General features: G+C 44.9%; 1 protein-coding gene across 2 annotated transcripts in view; it reads left to right on the forward strand.

The window, feature by feature from the left end:
* Positions 1 to 12,561: 12,561 nt before the first annotated feature.
* LOC104585723 (Transducin/WD40 repeat-like superfamily protein) overlaps positions 12,562 to 17,832 on the forward strand; it is a 92,988-nt gene continuing 87,717 nt past the window's right edge. Inside the window, exon 1 of one of the 2 annotated variants that reach the window (XM_088894465.1) lies at positions 12,562 to 13,051. In XM_088894465.1, the coding sequence (XP_088750591.1) occupies positions 12,778 to 13,051 (274 nt within the window). In that variant the 5' untranslated portion in view covers positions 12,562 to 12,777. The remainder of the gene's footprint in view (positions 13,052 to 17,832) is intronic. The other variant, XM_010242693.3, reaches the window with a different exon arrangement.

Below are 17,832 nucleotides of genomic sequence, written 5' to 3' on the forward strand. Positions count from 1 at the left end.
TATCATTACGTTGCATCCGCCTTGTAATGCGAGAGTTTTAGTTTCTAAAAAGTGAGGATTTAGTTTTATGGGAGAAGAGGACCTAGCTTTTGTAGGATGAGAACTTAGCTTTTTGTAGTGTGTTCCCACAGTCGACGCCAATTGATGTAATCGTTTCTGGTCACGTATCATTTTTTTTTGCTAAGTACCTCGTCATCCCGTCTGCTCCCAGGTGGTCGATGACTTAGAGGCTGAAGTGGAGCTCCCTAGCGTAGCACATCCCAGTTGCTCCCTATAGGAGGTGATCTGGCTACCAGCAACGACGGGAACTGAACCGGATACTTCTTGTTGGAGATGATCTTCTCATCTTCGTAGATGGTGGGAACTGAGGGACCTGCATGAACTGAATCTGAGAACCCGGGGGTGTTTACCCGGCGAGGTCACTTTGATGGCTAAGTCAGCACTTAATAGTGAAATGAAAACGATATTTTGAGAATGGGAGAGTTGAGAGCAGAGATTACGCATCATTTTCCCTCCCTTCACCCCTGGGGGGTGAGGCCTTTATATACTGGAGTCCTCGTGGGTTTGGTGGAGCAGTTCCTAGATTCCTGCTGTGATGGGACCTGTTTTCGTGTTAGGTGGGGATAAAGCCACCAACCGGTAAGGTTGCCCATTTCTGCCTAAATCAGGGAGTGGGTGCGCTAATATAGCCGTTACAAGTCACAATCCCGTAAAATGTAGGGTACGGTGGTGAGCTCCTCGGAGTTGTCACGCGATGGTCGGTCTGACTAGGAAGCGAGTTGTCTGTAAGGTGTCAGGCTGCATGGTGGCGAGCTGCTTGTAAGTGCTGCATGGTGGCGAGCTGCCTGTAAGTGGCGCATGGTGGTGAGCTGCCTAGTGCCTGCGAGTGCTACATGGTGGCGAGTTGCCTACTGCTTGCGAGTGCTTGCATGGTGGCGAGTTGCCTACTGCCTATGAGCTACCTGTAGGTGCTACAAGGTGGCGAGTTGCTTGTATGTGGCCAGTTGCCTGGTGTAGTTAGCACTTAGTTGTCATGATGTTGCACCTATTTGTCACGAGGTGCCAGGTGTCACATTGTCATTGGAGGGCCAAATCCACCCTCATCAGGTACCACTCTCTGCGTCTTGGCACCCAGGGATATGGCTCGGATCCGAGCTACGTACGTCATTCCTGCGGAATACCAAATGAGGTGTCCGCTGCCCGGGGAGATGGCCACTGATGCTCAGCCCGGTGAGTTGTGTGTTTATGAGCACAGCTTGGAGACTGGGTTGAGGTTCCCATTGAGCGAGGGGTTCGTCGATGTGCTAAATTGGTACAGGGTGTTGCCAGTGCAACTGATGCCAAACTCCTTTAGGTTTTTGCTCAGCCTTATGTCCTACTGTGCCATCCACGATATAGAACTAACCCTGGGGATGGTGAGTTTTATGCTCCAACTAAAACACCACCAGCAGGGGTACTATTACTTCTCCACCCGACGGAATATTCGGTCGTTGGTAGGGGCCCCTTCTTCTGTGAAGCACTGTAATGAGTCATTCTTCTTTGTGCGCATCCCCAGGGGTCTCCCTTTTCTTGCCAAGTTGTGGGGGCCGAGAACAACTCTATCGTAGCCCCAATGGTCGGTGCTTACTTGGGAGGAGAGGTCGGCCCTGAGCATGATCCACGAAATCAACGTTATCGCGTACACATGCTTGGAGATGTTGGTGCTCATCGGGCTGATGGAAAGGGTGGCCGGTCTATTTCCTTTACTTTTGTTTGTCGAGTTAAATTTGCCTTGCCTGCTTTGTACTTACCTTGGGTATCCTGTCTTGCAGGTGTACGTATGGCCAGCGAGGAAGAGATTGTTCGTTGGATGAAGGCGCTTCAACAAAGGCAGGAACGAGTTGGTGTGCAACTGGAGGTTCATCCCGAGGCAGAAGAGCGGCCATAATCCACAAACAGGGTGGCTCATCGACGAAGAAGAGTCCGATAGCGGGAGGTCGAGGAGGATGACTTTGTTGTGGTTGACCCTGAAGGGGTCCGTCGTCCCGCAGGTGTGTCGGTAACTGAGGCAGGCAGTTGCTCGGGTCTGCACGTGCCAAGGTGGTCAATTCGCGTGGATGATAATCTGGAGACACCTAGGGTTCCCGAGAAGTTACTGCGGGGAATCATGACAATGTTAATAGCTCAGAAATCGGTCGGGTCGGTAGCAGAGCCTTGGAGTGTGCACTACTACGGTCTGCTGCCCAAGTAAGTCTTCTTCTTCTTATTCCTTGTGTTTTGCTCTCCTTTTCGATACACTTATCATGTTCGTCTGCAGGATGCTTGTGTAGCGGTTGCACCGGTTGATCGTCTCCGAGACCTTCGATCATCGTACGAGTGGGAACACTCCAAGTACCTATGGTAGAAGGCCCAGTTGGCCGAGCTTTAGGCCCTAGGGAGTGGTTGGCCACGCTGGAGAGGGAGGTGGCCAAGCTAAAGGTGCAGCTGACCGAGCAGACTAGTCTTGTCTGGGAGCTGAAGCGAGAGATCGCCGTATTAGACAATGTATGCCCTTAGCTCCAATCAGAATGATGTACCTTATGACATTTAATGTAAATGAATAAAGTACATATTTGATTCATGTTATTATGGTGTGTTTCTCTGTAATACCCTTAAACTGGACACATATGAGACTTGTGTTAGTTTAGAATCTTCACAACCGTTGGATAGATCTGGGGAGATTTATCCTGCCAAGGCTGACACTGATGTGCCGCCAAGTTGGTTGGGGTGGCTTGTCTCATCTGCCAAGGTGATACCTGAGGTACATGCAGTGTGGGTTTGCTTGAAACCCTGAACTGGACCAGAATTCCAGTATTGCCCTGGACCTTGGTGACTAGTGGACAAAACTGAAATGATACACCTGACCCCTAGACTCGATTATGATACTGCAGTAGGTGTCGGATTGGGCTATCTTTGATATGCCAATCAGTGAGATCCTTAGAGGGGGTCAAAACTTGGGAATGTTGGGACAGTCCGAGAATTCACCTGAGTGGGTGATCATAGTGACAGGATCAGCCCCTTTGTCGGACAAAGTGAATGATCAGGGATGCACTCTCTCTGATGGAAACCAAAGCTGTCGGCAGTCGATTTCAATCATTGAAATTTGTTTTGCAAAATATATTTAGGAGCTGATCTCTTTAATTTAAAAGGAGGAGGGGTGGACCATTCAACACAATCTCTCATCACAACTGATTTTAGATCACAGAAAGAGAGAAGACAACTACATTAAGACTGCACCAACTTCTGCTCTTGTGCCCTCCTCCTACTGCCGCCATTGCTAGTTCGATCTCCACTGTAGGAGCGATCAAGAAGTGTTCTTGATATCAGTTTTTGGAGAAAAACGTATTTGAAGTCATGCTCACATACCCTCCATCGAATTCTTGCTAAAGGATTTGGTTCTTGTGAAGAACCTGCTGATTCTAGTCACCCTACGCTGTGTCATTTTCAGTGGGAGCAGTGTTTAGAGTTTTTCTTGGGTGTGAACACTTTCGTTGGGAGTTACTGCTACTTCGTATCAGGTACATCCCTCTCCTACTATTTGGTTTCAGATCTGGTTCAGTTTAGATTCAAGATTAATCATTGAAAATGCAAATGTTCTAAAACAGGGAATGTGATTCCCACATGGGAGAGAGAGAAATTTTTGAAATTTCGCCCTACCTATTTGCAGGGTTCGGCTATCCATATGATGGATCTCTCATCCCTTCACGCTGAGCTTAAGGCTGAGCGAGATAGGTTGAGGCAGGAGGCTACTGAGGAAGTCGTCAATGAGTACAAGGCATCGGAGGAGATGCAGCTACATATGGATGAGTACGCCGAGGCTTCCTTCGCGGATGGGTTCAATCTCTTCCGACGAAGGATCCTTCACTGCCACCCGGAGTTGGTCGTTGAGTCGTAAGACTGGGATGCCTTTGATCCAAATTCTCCGCAAGGGTCCGCTGAGGGAGCTGAAGATGAGGCCAAAGCCATTGTCGGTGCTGCTGACTCTACCGCTGATGATTGATAGGCTGCCTTCCATGTTTACTTTTGGCTCGGTATGCCGAGCTTTAAGTGATGTAATGAACAATTTAGTTAAATGTTAATGTTTCTTTATTTGATCACGTGTTGCTACACTTGTGTCTCTTTTTCAAGTCGAAGCCTATTTGGCTGGGTTGTTGTGTGTGTCGGAATGGGTTATGCTCCTATCTTGTGCGATTCTGTTGGTCGGAGTGTGGCTGGCCGTGCTATTGCGTGGGCCGGGGTCGGTTGTGCCTTGGGCGGCCTCTTTGTACTTCGTGATTTTAGTTCGTCAGCCGAGGTATAGTCGACTGAGGTATAGTTGGCCGAGGTGTAGCCGATCGGGCTATGCTTTGACGTCCCCAGTTTTGTGTCGGTAGGGCTATGCCTCGGCATCCCCAGTCCTGTGCTGACTGAGGTGTCGTTGTCCGAGGTGTAGTTGGCCGAGGTGTAGCTGGTTGGGCTATGCCTTGGCATCAGTAGTCTTGTGTCGGCCGAGGTGTACTTGGTCGAGGTGTAGCCGGCTGGGCTATGCCTTGACGTCCCCAATCTTGTGTTGACTGAGGTGTCATTGTCCGAGATCTTTCGGTTCCCGAGCTCTCAGCCATGGGATGCTCAGTTTCTGGTCTCGGGAGCCTTTGGGGCCCTTCTAGGGCTAGCCATTTCCCAGCTAGCTCAGCCATTAATCCGGCAGTTGTGCGGAGTTCCTCGACCGCCCTCAGGCCTTGGTGGGCGGGGGCGTTCTTCCTCCACGTTTAGGCTTAGCCCTTGGCATCTGAATCGGGTAGCTTGGTCGGCAATGCGCTGCCGAACTGGGCATAATGGGCTCAGTCGTTTAGCGATCAGCGGAGTCAGCTTAGTTGGCAGTGCGACTTGGCATGTACGTGTGTGGTGTGTGTAGTGGGTGTGGGCGCACCTTTGGGTCGAAAAAGTAGCTTAAAAGGAGACTTTTATTGCTTGTTGGTCTAATGGTAGTACATCCTGAGGTTTCCCGAGTTCCAACTCCTTGGTATTGGTCGGCCTTCGAGGTCTTCAAGTCTATAAGTACTCAGTCCGAGGACTCTGGTGACCTTGTACGACCCTTCCTAGTTCGGTCCGAGCTTTCCTTCTCCTAGTGTGGGGACTATGACTCTGTGTAGAACGAAGTCGCATGTTTTGAATTCGCGTCTTCTTACCTTAGAATCGTAATGCCATGCCATCTTCTGCTTGAGGAACCTATTTCCATGGGGATCATGGCTTTGGCCCCGTAGGTCAGACTGAAAGGGGTCTCTCCAGTGGCAGTTAGTGGGGTCATCCTGTAGGCCTAGAGAATGCTCGGCAGCTCCTCAACCCACCTTACCTTGGCCTGATCTAGGTGTGTTTCCAGGCCGTGTAGCAGGATGTGGTTGGTTACCTCGGTCCACCCATTGCTCTGAGGTCGGTGTACTGTGGTAGTCCAGTGATCAATCCTTAGGTCGGCACAGAGGGCCTCGAACTTCTTATCGGTGAACTGTGTTCCATTGTCTGTGATAAACACGTGCGGGATACCGAAGCGGTAGACAATTCCCTACCAAAGGAAGTTTTAGGCATTGTGGGCGGTGATGCATGCTAGAGCTTCGGCTTCTACCCACTTCATACTTGTCCACTGCTACCAGAAGGAACTTCTTCTGTGCAATCATGGTGGGGAAGGGGTTGAGGATGTCCATTCCCCATTGGGCAAACGGCCACTGGTGATCGACTTCAAAGGGGCCGCAAGCTGGTGATGGAGATTAGAGTGACGTTGGCAACTATCGCACTTCCACACTAACTGGGCGGCATCCTGCTTCATCATCGGCTAGAAATACCCCTGTCGGAGCGCCTTATGGGCTAGTATGCGGGCGCCGGGGTGATCTCTGCAAATGTCCTCATGTATCTCCCTAAGGACGAAGTCTGCTTCGGTTTGGGGGAGGCACTTCAAGTATGGAAGCGTGTGGGAACGGTGGTAGAGTTGACCCTGTATTAGGCAGTACCTGGTTGTTCTGTGTTGGAGTCTTTTCGCTTCTACTCGATCCTCCGGGGAAGTGCCCTCTCGAAGATACTCGATTATGGGATCCATCCAAGATGAGCCATGTTTCACTGGAAGGATGAGGATGACTGATGGTGCGATGCTCGGCTGGGCCAGCGTGTCTAACTGGACAATTGAGTCAAGGTCAGTCTGCGGCGAGCTAGCGAGCTTTGAAAGGGCGTCGACTTAGGCATTCTCGGCTCGAGGGATTTGTTGGATGTTGAAATTCTTGAGCTACTGAATGAGCTCTTGCACCTTCTGTAGGTAACTCACCATAGACAGAGGCTGAGCCTCAAATTGGCCGTGGATTTGGTTGACCACGAGTTGAGAGTTGTTGAAGGCCTCAATTCATCGTGCCTCGAGGTCCAAAGCAAGGCAGAGCCCAACAATCAGGGTATCATATTCGGCCTCATTATTGGATGCTTTGAAGTCAAACTTGAGGGTGTGTTCCAACACTACGTCGTCCGGGCCAAGGAGGATAAGGCCGGCGCCGCTGCCTTGCTGGTTTGATGAGCCATCTACATGGAGGGTCCATGTTGGGGGCAGTGGGGCCGGTTCCTCAATGGTAAATGTACATTCTGCGATGAAATCTGCCAAGGCATAGGCTTTGATCACCGGCTGGGGTGCGTACTCAATGTTGAATTCACTCAGCTCCACGCTTCACTTGACTAGGCAGCCCGACACTTCCGATCTTTGTAGCACCTGCTTAAGGGGCTGGCTGGTGAGTACTCGAACGATGTGGGCCTAGAAGTAGGGTCTGAGTTTTCTGACTGCAGTGACGAGGGCCAGAGCCAACTTTTCGAGATTAGAGTATCGGGTCTCTGTGCCGTTGAGGACCTTGCTGGTGTAGTAGATTGGCCTCTGTACCCGGTCCTCTTCTTTGACTAGTACTGAGCTGACGACCTCATCCCCGACCGAAAGGTAGAGCAATAGCTCGTCCCTTGAAAAGACTACTTACACTTTTCTGTCCAGTGGAAGTCCTTTGGTCATTTGAGGGCTTTGAAAAAGGGGAGGCACCGGTTCGCGGACTTAGACATAAACCTGCCAAGGGCAGCTATTCTCCCGGTGAGCCGTTGCACTTCTTTGTGCGTCCGGGGGGATGGCATGTCAATGATGGCTTTTATCTTCTCTGGATTTGCTTCGATTCCTCTCTGTGTTACCATAAACCCCAGAAACTTGTTGGAGCCAACCCCGAAGGCGCACTTGGTTGAGTTTAACCTCATCTTGTTCTTTGAATACCTCATTCACCAGTCACTAATAGGTGGCGCTGGCGTTTTTGAGGCCAAAGGACATTACCTTGTAGTAGTACAGGGCGTAGTCAGTGATAAAGGCTGTTCGCTCCTGGTCATCCAGGTCCATCTGGATCTGGTTTTTTCCTGAGAAGGAGTCCATGAAGCTTAGGAGCTCATGTCCTGCTAGTGCGTCGACGAGCTAGTCGATCCTTGGCAGGGAAAAGTTGTCTTTGGGACATGCCTTATTCAGGTCGGTGAAGTCGATGCAGATTCTCCACTTCCCGTTGGCCTTCTTCACCATCACTATGCTAGCCAATCAATCAGGGTATTTGGCTTCCCTAATGAAGCCGGCGTCGAGCAACTTCTGTACTTCATCAGCGATTACTTTCCATCGCTCTGTGGCGAAGTTTCTCTTCTTCTGCTTCACAGGTTGGTAACGGGGGTCGACGTTCAGTCGATGTGTGATAACTTTTGGATTGACCCTAGGCATGTCTTCTACCGACCAAGCAAATACATCAGCATTATTCCTCAGTAGTCGCACAAGTTCCTCTCAGAGGTGGTCGCCTAGTAGGGAGCCAACTTGGATTGTCTTTTCGGGATCATCCTCAAATAGGAGGACCTGGACGAGGTCTTCCACAGGTCGACTGCACTGTGCCTTTATTTCGTCACGCAGGTCATATGATTCTGCCATCAATGTATTGGTCGTTGGACATGGTCCTCGGTATGATAATTGATAGCAGTGTCATGTTGTTTTCTGGTCTCCGCACGCCACCCCTATGCCACACTTGGTTGGAAATTTCATGGCAAGGTGGTACATTGAGACTACGGCCTACAAGGTGTTGAGGGTCAGCCTGCCGAGGATCACGTTGTAAGATGAGGGGCAACGCACCACGATGAAATCTACCATGGTCATCGCAGTCACATCATCGTCTCCGATCAAGAGGGGAAGAGTTATCCTCCCAGTGGGCTGGAGGAACTTTCCCAAAAATCCTATCAAGGGAGTGCTAACTGGTGTAAGCCGTTCTTTGTCAATGCCGAGCTTTTCGAATGCATCTTCAAACAATACGTCGGTAGAAATCCCTATGTCGACTAGGATCCGCCGCAACTCAAAGTTGGCCACTTCGGCTGTGATGACCAAGGCGTCATTGTGTGGTGTCTGGACCCTTCGGAGGTCGTCATTAGTGAAGGTGATAGGTGTGTCGCACCTCCTTCCATGACCTCGGTCGTCGATCTCGCATAGTCGAGCATATCTTTTTCATCCCGAGCTGCTTTCCCCTCTGGCAGCGGTTCCTCCCGATATCACGTGGATGACGTCGGCTGGGGGGCCTCGGGGCGAGGGTTGCCAAGCTTTGTCCGCTCTTCGTTCCTCTTGGGCTGACTTCTCCTTTCTGTCTATGAAGTCGTTGAGATAACCGCGCCTAATCAGATATTCGATATGGTTGCACAGGTCAAAATAGTTCTTCGTATCGTGGTCGTGGTCCTTGTGGAACTCGCAATATTTGTCTTGGTTCCTCTTGTTACATTGCATCTTCATCTTCTCGGGCCACCTGACATTGTTGCGGTCGCGGATTTGCATCAGAATTTCAGACCACGGAATATTAAGTGGAATGAAATTCTGATAGATCGGCGAAGGGGTGCGGGATCTATAGTCGGTCCGGCGATCTTGTCTCTTATGGTCTTTGTTCAACCTCTTGGACTTCCGTTCGTTGATCTCTCTCCTTTTTTTGTCGGGCTTATCATCTTCGTCTTTGAGCTGCACTTGGGCTTTTTTAGCGTTGATATACTTCTGCGCGTGGCTCATTAGCGCGACTAACGTCTGAGGAAGATTCTTGGAGATGGAGAAGTTGAATGGGGAAGAGTGGAATCTGTGTTGTATGGCCGTCACCGCAACTGATTGATTTAAGTCCCTGGTTTGGAGTGCTTCTTTGTTGAACCTTGCTAGGTAATCTCTAAGGGATTCTGCCTTCCTTTGTCAAACCTGCATAAGGCTGGCCGAAGTTTTCCAATGCTTCTGACTAGCTGTGAACTGTTCAGGAACTGGGTCTCTAGTTGGGCCCATGATGCTATAGACCTCGGTGGCAAGGAGGAGTACCATGCCAAGGCTGGGCCCCGCAACGTGGTTACTACGGCTTTGCACATTAGTCCCTCCAACGCACCATGTAGCATCATCTGGGCTTTGAGCGCCGTGATATGGTCGAAAGGGTCAGAGTTCCCATCGTACTTGTCGAATTAGGGGGCTCGCCATCCAACATGGGGTATCTCGTCCACGATGTCCTGGATGAAGGGTGGCTCCTTGGTGATATGTGCGGTGACCTGCACAGGTTGGTCTACGGCGGGAATTGCGCTCTTATGGGTGGAAGTGCGCTCTAACTCTTCCAAACGTTGCCAGAGCTCTTTAATTTCGACATCTCTGATGTCCGGGGCTGCAGTGTGTATGGCCTCCCTCTTGGGTCGTGTGGGGTGATCCTTGACCAAACTTGACTCAGCGACAGAGACTACGAAGGGCGGTGTCCTTTTGTCGAGCCTTTCTTTGGCGGGGATGCGCACTTACTGGTGTGTCTGGCTATGGTAGTCCCGTCCACGGGAACTGGCAGTGACGGCGGGCCTTCGGGTCGTGTCCTGCCTCATACGCATCCCCGATAGGGTTGTCTTCCCATCCCTATCCTCTAGGCGGGCTTATCCGTAAGGGGCGTAGCTGACGTGATCGGCAGGATAATGGTAATGCCGTAGCTCGGCCGGACTGTACCGACATGGCTGAGTTGTGACAAATGGCCACGGGCCTCTGGGCCAGCTCAGCCATGTCCCTAAAACTTTTCTAATTTGTACCTTATGTTTGGTTGTGTAAAGTAAAATAGGAAGCAAAATGGTGTTTTTCTTACCTTATGTGCAAGAGAATGGAGGGAAGGAGGCGGGCTTTTGCGAGTGAGGTAGGAAGCAAGATAATGTGGTCCCCATGTTATATATTTTGAGAGAACTGAGTTAGGAGAAAGGTGGTGCAAATGTGGTGCAAAATTTACATTGCTAGCAGGTGCAAATGTGATAAAAAGGAATTTTTTTTGAATATTAAAAATAGAACAAATTTGATATGTTAATATACCGACTTAGAGCATTTGATACATGATTATTGTGTGATTTGTTACAACCCAAAAGTTGTAATTTGGAGGTTCATAGTTTGTTTAATAAGATTTGCCACCTCTTGATCTATTTATTTTAAATCGTTTGGAAAAGTAAGAGCCCGTTTGGTTCACGGGAATAGGGGTCTAGAATTTCAATTGTTTGATTGGATGGAATTGAAATTCCACTCTTATTTCTATTAGAATGACATTCCCTCTAAGAATAAATCATTCTGATTAAAATTTCAAAAGATTTTGATTTTAATTCTGATTTTTGGTTCCGATTCCATGCAACTACGAAGCAAACAGATCCTAATTTGTTATTGGTCAAAATTTATGAGGGTTCGATCAGGGCGCTCTTCCCATACCATGCATTGCCTTCCAGCCTTTTAGCTTAACAACTAAAAAATAAATAAACTCAAACAAAACTATAGAATTCGTGTCAGGATTAGGTCTGTGACTATCTAATTCCTTATTGGGACCAGGTTTATGCTAACTTTAGCTTAAGTCGACCCATTAGAGCCCTAATCGGCACGCTTAACATTTCAATAGGTTGGTTGAATTGTTTTTTCACAGCCTAACCCAAAATAAAGTCACTCGAACCTGAATCCGATGTGATCCGACTAAGTGGAATAGGATTACCCAACAGTAGTATCACTGTTTTTGACAAATGGCGATGCCTGTATTTATAGTTTTTCAAAGGCACTAAAGGGTGCACCGTGCATTTCTAAATTACAATGACTCATTTCTAAATTACAATGACTCCCCCTTGTACTATAGGGTCTGTGATAAAGATCCCCTGTATTTTGTTTTGTGACAAAAACTCCCATACTATGACATTCCCTTGGTCTTCTGTTAAAATATATGTTATAATATTTTTTTTAACTCCTATACTATCTTTGTAATAATTATTCGGAGAAAGACATTGTTCATGTTCTCCGACCTCACGATACATTAACAACAGGACGGATTTCAAAAGTTCTCTCTGTCCCTCTCTCTCCCCCGATCTCTCTTCTTCCCCTTCCCCTTTATCTCCTCTCCTTTCTTCTTTCTGGTTTCCTCTGTTTTCCGTTGGTTGCAGGTGAATGATCTGAGCCAAATGAGAAAGTGTATCCTCCTTTTGACATTGTTGGACCTTGTCGAGGATAAATTCATTACAGCTCGGCCACAAGAGGAGCAGTTGAGTGGTGAAAATCGAAAATGCTGAAAACTTTGTTGGTTGACGAAGAACTAAACAACGGTAGCGCCAACGGTAACAAAAGAAGAAATCTGAAGGAGATAACAAAGAAGTGATCAAGGTAGCAGCATCGACTATAGCCGTGGTGGTTCCGCCATCATTCGTTGTCGGTCGGAGCCGATCTCAGGCTAGTACTAGAAGGGTAGCACTGACAACCACCATTACCAGTACCATGTTCGGAGTTCCAACAACCGGCGTCGATGCCACTGCGAGCACCTTCGTAGAGAAGGCTCTGCCAAACAGAGATCTCTACACGGAAAGCAAGGAGAAAACGAAGAAATACATATCAAGCTTAACGTCACAGAATCACTAATCAGCAGGAAACCAAAGAGTTTCAAAGCTAACCTACTCTTCCTCCATTAAACCACTGCTGCATTACAATTTAAGAGCTTATCCTCAATGAACCAGAGAATATTTAGATCAAAGCATATAGGAGATTAAGTAGTCCGAATTTAAAAGCCAGTAAAGCTGAACCCGCTCTTAAAAATGCTTAGATATGTGAACAAAATCCTGTTAACAAAATCTAGGGTTTGCACAACCATTGATGTTGCAAGATGTCCTGAAATTTCATTGAATGATCGAGTGGAAGGGAAGCTGAAGAAAGAAAAAAAAAATCTCACCGAACAAGACCATTGCTTCGCTTTTATACCTTTATTTGCTGTGAAAATATGATAATAACCAAGCTGACTGTACTCCCCTGTTCAACCACCAGATGAGGTAGCAAGGGCTACAGCAGTGGCCAAGGTCTAGCTGGACTGGGTAGAGAGATTGGAACAGCTGAGCCAGTTGAGGCATATAAAGGGCGTAGCTCTTTGGGCTTGTGTGCAAAGAAACAAATCCTGTGCATCGATTTCAACGGAAAGCTAAAGGAAGGAGTCTTTATCTCACGATCATAGTACAGGGGTCTTTGTTGCAAAATAGGGGGTTTTGTAATTTACCAAAAAAGTGTTCGGGTTTGATGCAGGTCTCCCTTGACCCGAAACTTGATTAAGACTGACCCGCTGCCCGATATGGTCGATTAGTCTGGTTTACTACTTAATCCGATCCACATCCACGAACAGCGGACTTCGGATCCATGGCCAAACAGCGTCCGGAGCGGAGTCGCTCAAGTAAAAGGTATCCCGCTCGTCTTCCCCTTCAGAAATCTTCAGCTTCGAGGCCATGGATCTTCTCTTCAACGCCTACTCAGCTGCTTCAGACGAGGAAGACGATGATGAGAAGAAACTCGTAAGGCCTCCTTTAAAACGAATAAGGCGCGAAAATCCAACCTTACAGCTTCAATCATTGCCGGAATATTGTCCCAATAACTATTCTAATCAGCGACAGGAAGCTTCAATTCCAGGGAGGTACATCTCCAAGAGAGAGCGGGCCATCTCGGCTGTGGCTTCTAGGGTTTCTGAACCGGATCCATCATCCATGGTCATCACATCGCCTGGTTTTTTGCTTTTCTTCTATCCTTCTCTGAAATAACTTGCAAAAATCTAAATTTCGAATTTTTTACCGCTGAAGAGGTTAAAACTAGGATGCATTTGATATTTTTTTGTTTATTTCTCAATTGTAAATGATATGAAAAGTACTAGGTTTTTCCTTTTCTAAATTATGAATTATGCTTTGTTTTGTATATATGTATATATACATATATATATATATATATATATATATATATATATGTATATATATATATATTGAAACAATGCTATGCTTGATAGTTTAGATGAACAAATACGGTTTTGGTTGATAACATTCTTATGTTCTGTTATAAACAGTTGAAAGCCTACCTCTATGGGAAGAACTTCTTAAATTCCATAAGAAAAATACAAAGACACCCCTCAATAGAGGGAAGAGCCTATAATGGAGCAGCAAACAACCTAGAAATAAATCACATGTTCAATCCTATTTGGACCACTTATCTTCTCTATAGGATAGTGTTTGAATATGTAGAATTTGAGAATGGCCAAACAACTTATTTGTACTTGGATCATGGTGACTAGGGATGGATTGCTTGTATGCATGTTCTAAATCCTGGTAAAATAAAATAAAATTATGGGGACACTTTTGTTCTTATGGCGGTATTTGTTTTTGCCATATTTTATAACTCAAGCAAAATCTGAAACTCCTAACCACTAGCCACCTTGTGTACTCTAGTTGTCTAGGTGACAAATATTTTTGCCTGAAAAGGCAGCTAGGCAACAACTATGCATTTTGGCCCATTGAGGAAAGTCTTATGGCTTATGGGCAATTGGCAATGGAAGTATGTTAAATTTCACAAAATCAACATATAAAGCTACTAAATTGTTGCAGATATAAATGGTAAAACAAGTATTGAAATTTTTAAAAATAAATTTATTTCCATTTTTTGCATCTTTTTTACCTTCTCTCTATTCCTTCCCTCTTAATTCTTCTTCTCGGTCAAACTTGAATTATTAATAACACTTCTTTTATAGCAAGAGGCCTAGAATAATTACTTAATTGTATCAACTATAATAAGTAATATCTCAATATAATTACATAGTCATGCACCAAATTATATTACACCTAATTACATAGTCATCATCCAAGCCTTATCCCCCAGTCATTAGAGTTGAGCTTTCAGATTTAAAGATTGTGTAATTGACTTGGGGGAATCTAATCTGTTCCTTTGTGTGTAGGGTCTTGCTTTCAGGGGTGAGGTTGGAAGATTGGGTGGTTTGGGAGTCTCTTGTTGAGTGGAGGGGGAGTTTGTTCAATGTTTTTCTCAGGCTTGTGAGTTTTGTTTTTGCTCTTTGTCTTTTGGGAGTGTTAGATTGAGGCTTTGAGGAAGATTTGGGTTGAGGTTTTCTTTTTTATTTTTCTTAAGAAAAGCCTTGTCCATAGTTGTCAAGGCGACGCCTAGGCGGGCTCCTAGGCAACAAGGCACCCTTTGAGGCTCGCCTCGCCTGTAGTTTTCAAGGCGCCAAGGTGAGGCTAGGTTGCCAAGGGGCGCCTAGGCGCCTAGGTACCTAGGCGTGCGAAATCAGAAAATAGTAAGCCTACGTGTTTCTACCCTTCATGAGCTAGTTACTTGGTTTTATACATTAACCTACAAATCTCCAAACTAAATTTTCTACTTATGATTCTTGTAGTCGTGTTTAAAGCATGCAACACAGAATATTAGAAATAGAAATTTGGACTTAAAAGAAGAACTGAAGAGAGCGTAGCCCTTGTGTTTGACCAAGAAAAGAAAAAGAACTTAAGGAGAAAACAGGGAGGCAGAGCCCTGTTTTAGACCAAAAAAAGAAAATAAACAAGGGGCTCCACTACTGTTTTAGACCAAGAAAAACTAGGGAAACACTAAATAAAAGAAGAAAATGAAAAGAAGGGGGCAGAGCCCCTGTTTCAGATCACCAGTGAAGAGGAAAAAATGATGAAGAAACTCAGAGAAATGAAGAAGAAAAGGGGGTGGAACCCCTGTTCCAGATTACCATCGAGCAGGACAAAAGTGCAGGTAAAAGGGTGAAAAGTTTGCAGGAAAATGAAGAAGAAACGAAGGGGGCGGAGCCCCTGTTTGATTCCAAAAAAAATCATGCAAAAAACGTATGGAAAAGACAAAAAAAAAACAGGAAGAACCAACAAAAAGGAAGAAAAAAAAGGCTGAAAACAAAGAGGGTAGGAGGAAGAATAGGCTGACTGAAAACTGAGAAGAAGAAGATGATTCATTTGACTACCTGGCATATTCGAAGTTGTTTAGACTTCTAGTTGGTTATGCAGCATTGCAGCAACAGTTGGAGTTGGACTGTGTGTGAAACATACCTGATGGGACAGCTCTCCCTCTTCTATTCAGTTATGCCATGAAAATAAAATCCTAAAAAGACAGCACTCTTTTAATAAAAAGAGTGATAATGTGTGATAGGTTCTATTGTAATAATAAAAACTATTTGCAGCAAAAGAAAAGTAAAAAACAATATAAAAATATTAAAGGATCAATGTATTAAGGGATGTATATCATGTATTAATGTGTCTTGCGTCTAGTCTAGGCGTGCGCCTTGGAGTTAAGCGCCTGCCTAGTCGCCTAGGCGTGCGCCTTATACAAACTTTGCATGGCGTCTGGGCGAGGTGAAGTTTGAAAACTGCCTAGTCGCCTAAGCGTCGTCTTGACAACTATGGCCTCGCCTAATCGCCAAGCAGTTTTGTACTATGTATTATAAAATACTTTTTTATTCTTTATTTTTTGACATTATAATTATAAAATAGGCACTATTAAACTAAAATATTCATTTTGTGTGTTTATATACTAATTTCTTTTTATTATTTTCTTATTTGTTAGGGTTTAATCAATACAAACATTGCTAAATGCTGTATTGAATCCTCAAAGGCTTCAAAACCTGAATCAATAAGTAAGGAAGAACTTAAAATTTTGTCTAATCAACACATTTTCTACTACTACTACTTTTTCTTTTCTTCTTTCCCTATAACAAAAATAAGGGTTCAGCCCCTATATTTTTTGAATTTTCTTTTTCTTCTCATTAATTTGTTGGTTTTCTATACTTTAACATGAACTCTATACTTTTCTTACGAAAATTATGAATAATTATTAAGGAAATATGGTTATGGTACCTAGGGAACTACCCTAGGATCTATGCTTTCTACATAAAAAAATCCATCGCCTAGGCGACCAGGCACCCCCTTGTCGCTTAGCCTCGCCTTGGCACCTTGAAAACGATGGCCTTGTCCCAACAATATGGGGTCAACTGCATGAATCTTGTTTCACCATTCTGTTCTATTTAATGCCATACCCATTGTTAGGTTATTTGTTCTTAAATTATTTCTTACTACTTTGGCCTATATCTTTTTTGGTTTACCTCTACCCTCTCTAGCCCCTTCAACTTGCAATAGATCACTTTCTTCTTGTATGTGTTGACAAAGGTCTTCCATGACTGTGGCCAAACCATGTTAGTCTACTTTCTCTTATTTTATCACCTATTGGTGCTACTCCTAGGAATGACTTCATTTCTTACCGTATCCTTTCTAGTTTTTCCATTCATCCATCTCAGCATACACATTTCTACCACAGTCATATTTTGGACATGTTGTTTCTTAACTGCCCAAGTGCCCAATTCTCTACTCCATAGAACATGGCTGGCCTTACAATTATTTTATAGAATTTTCCTTTTAGTCTAAGTGGTATTCGCCTATCACATAAGATTCCGGATGCACCACTCCATTTTCCCGTCCTACTCTAATTCTAGGGGCGGCATCCTCCTCAATCTCTCCCTTTTTATGAATTATCAAACCAAGGTACTGGAAAAAGGTCACATTGAATTATCTCTTGGTCTCCAATCATAAGTGCACCTTGATTTGCACTTTTCTTATTGTTAAAATTACCAATCATATATTCTGTTTCAGTCCTACTTATCTTAAAACCTCTTGTTTCTAAGGTATTTGTCCATAAACTTAACTTTGCATTTAATCCTTCATTAGTTCAATAAATTAAAACAATGTCATCAAAACAACATGCACCATGGGATCTTCCCCTGAATATGTTTAGTCAATTCATCTATGATTTGTGCAAGTAAATTAGGGCCAAGTGCTGAACCTTGGTGAATACCCATCATAACTATAAAATCTGATGTCTCTCCCACAGGTGTAACATTGGCTGTTGGCTCATTGCGACCTCATACATATCCATTATCCTTAATTAGGTCTATACACCTATTTGAAACTTCTTTCTTTTCCAAGATCCACTTTGTTATCTCTTTGGGGACTTGATCATATATCTTACATAGTTATATATTTTTGAATAAGTGGTCATAAAATTATTATATTGCTATAATATTAAAGAAAGGAGCATCCCCCTTTTACAAATATCTACATGGTCATAAGTTTTGACTGGGTGAAAATTTTGTATCAAACTATCCACTCAAAAAAAAAAAAAAGAATTCATGTATGGATTCCCATGGCCTTTTATAAAACAAATAATTCTAAAGTTCTTGAAATACTTCCATATTGATGACTAAGAGCAATGCCAAAAAAAAGGAGGGCTTTAGGAGTAATTCATTGTTGCCTTGCCTTCAAGGAGAGCTTGCATCGTATCAAACTGTTGGGCACCTTTTCAGCCTGTCACTTTCTTAAAACATTCTTCTATTAATATCATTATTCTTGGGATTATGTGCTCCACCTTCAAGCTCTTATCAAGAACTGCAGTTCACATGAAAAAGTTGATCATCAAGGAGATATATTGAATAATCATATCCAATTTAA

Source organism: Nelumbo nucifera, chromosome 1 (genome assembly GCF_055504915.1).
Source record: "Nelumbo nucifera cultivar China Antique chromosome 1, China Antique-T2T, whole genome shotgun sequence".
Taxonomy (NCBI): Eukaryota; Viridiplantae; Streptophyta; class Magnoliopsida; order Proteales; family Nelumbonaceae; genus Nelumbo; species Nelumbo nucifera.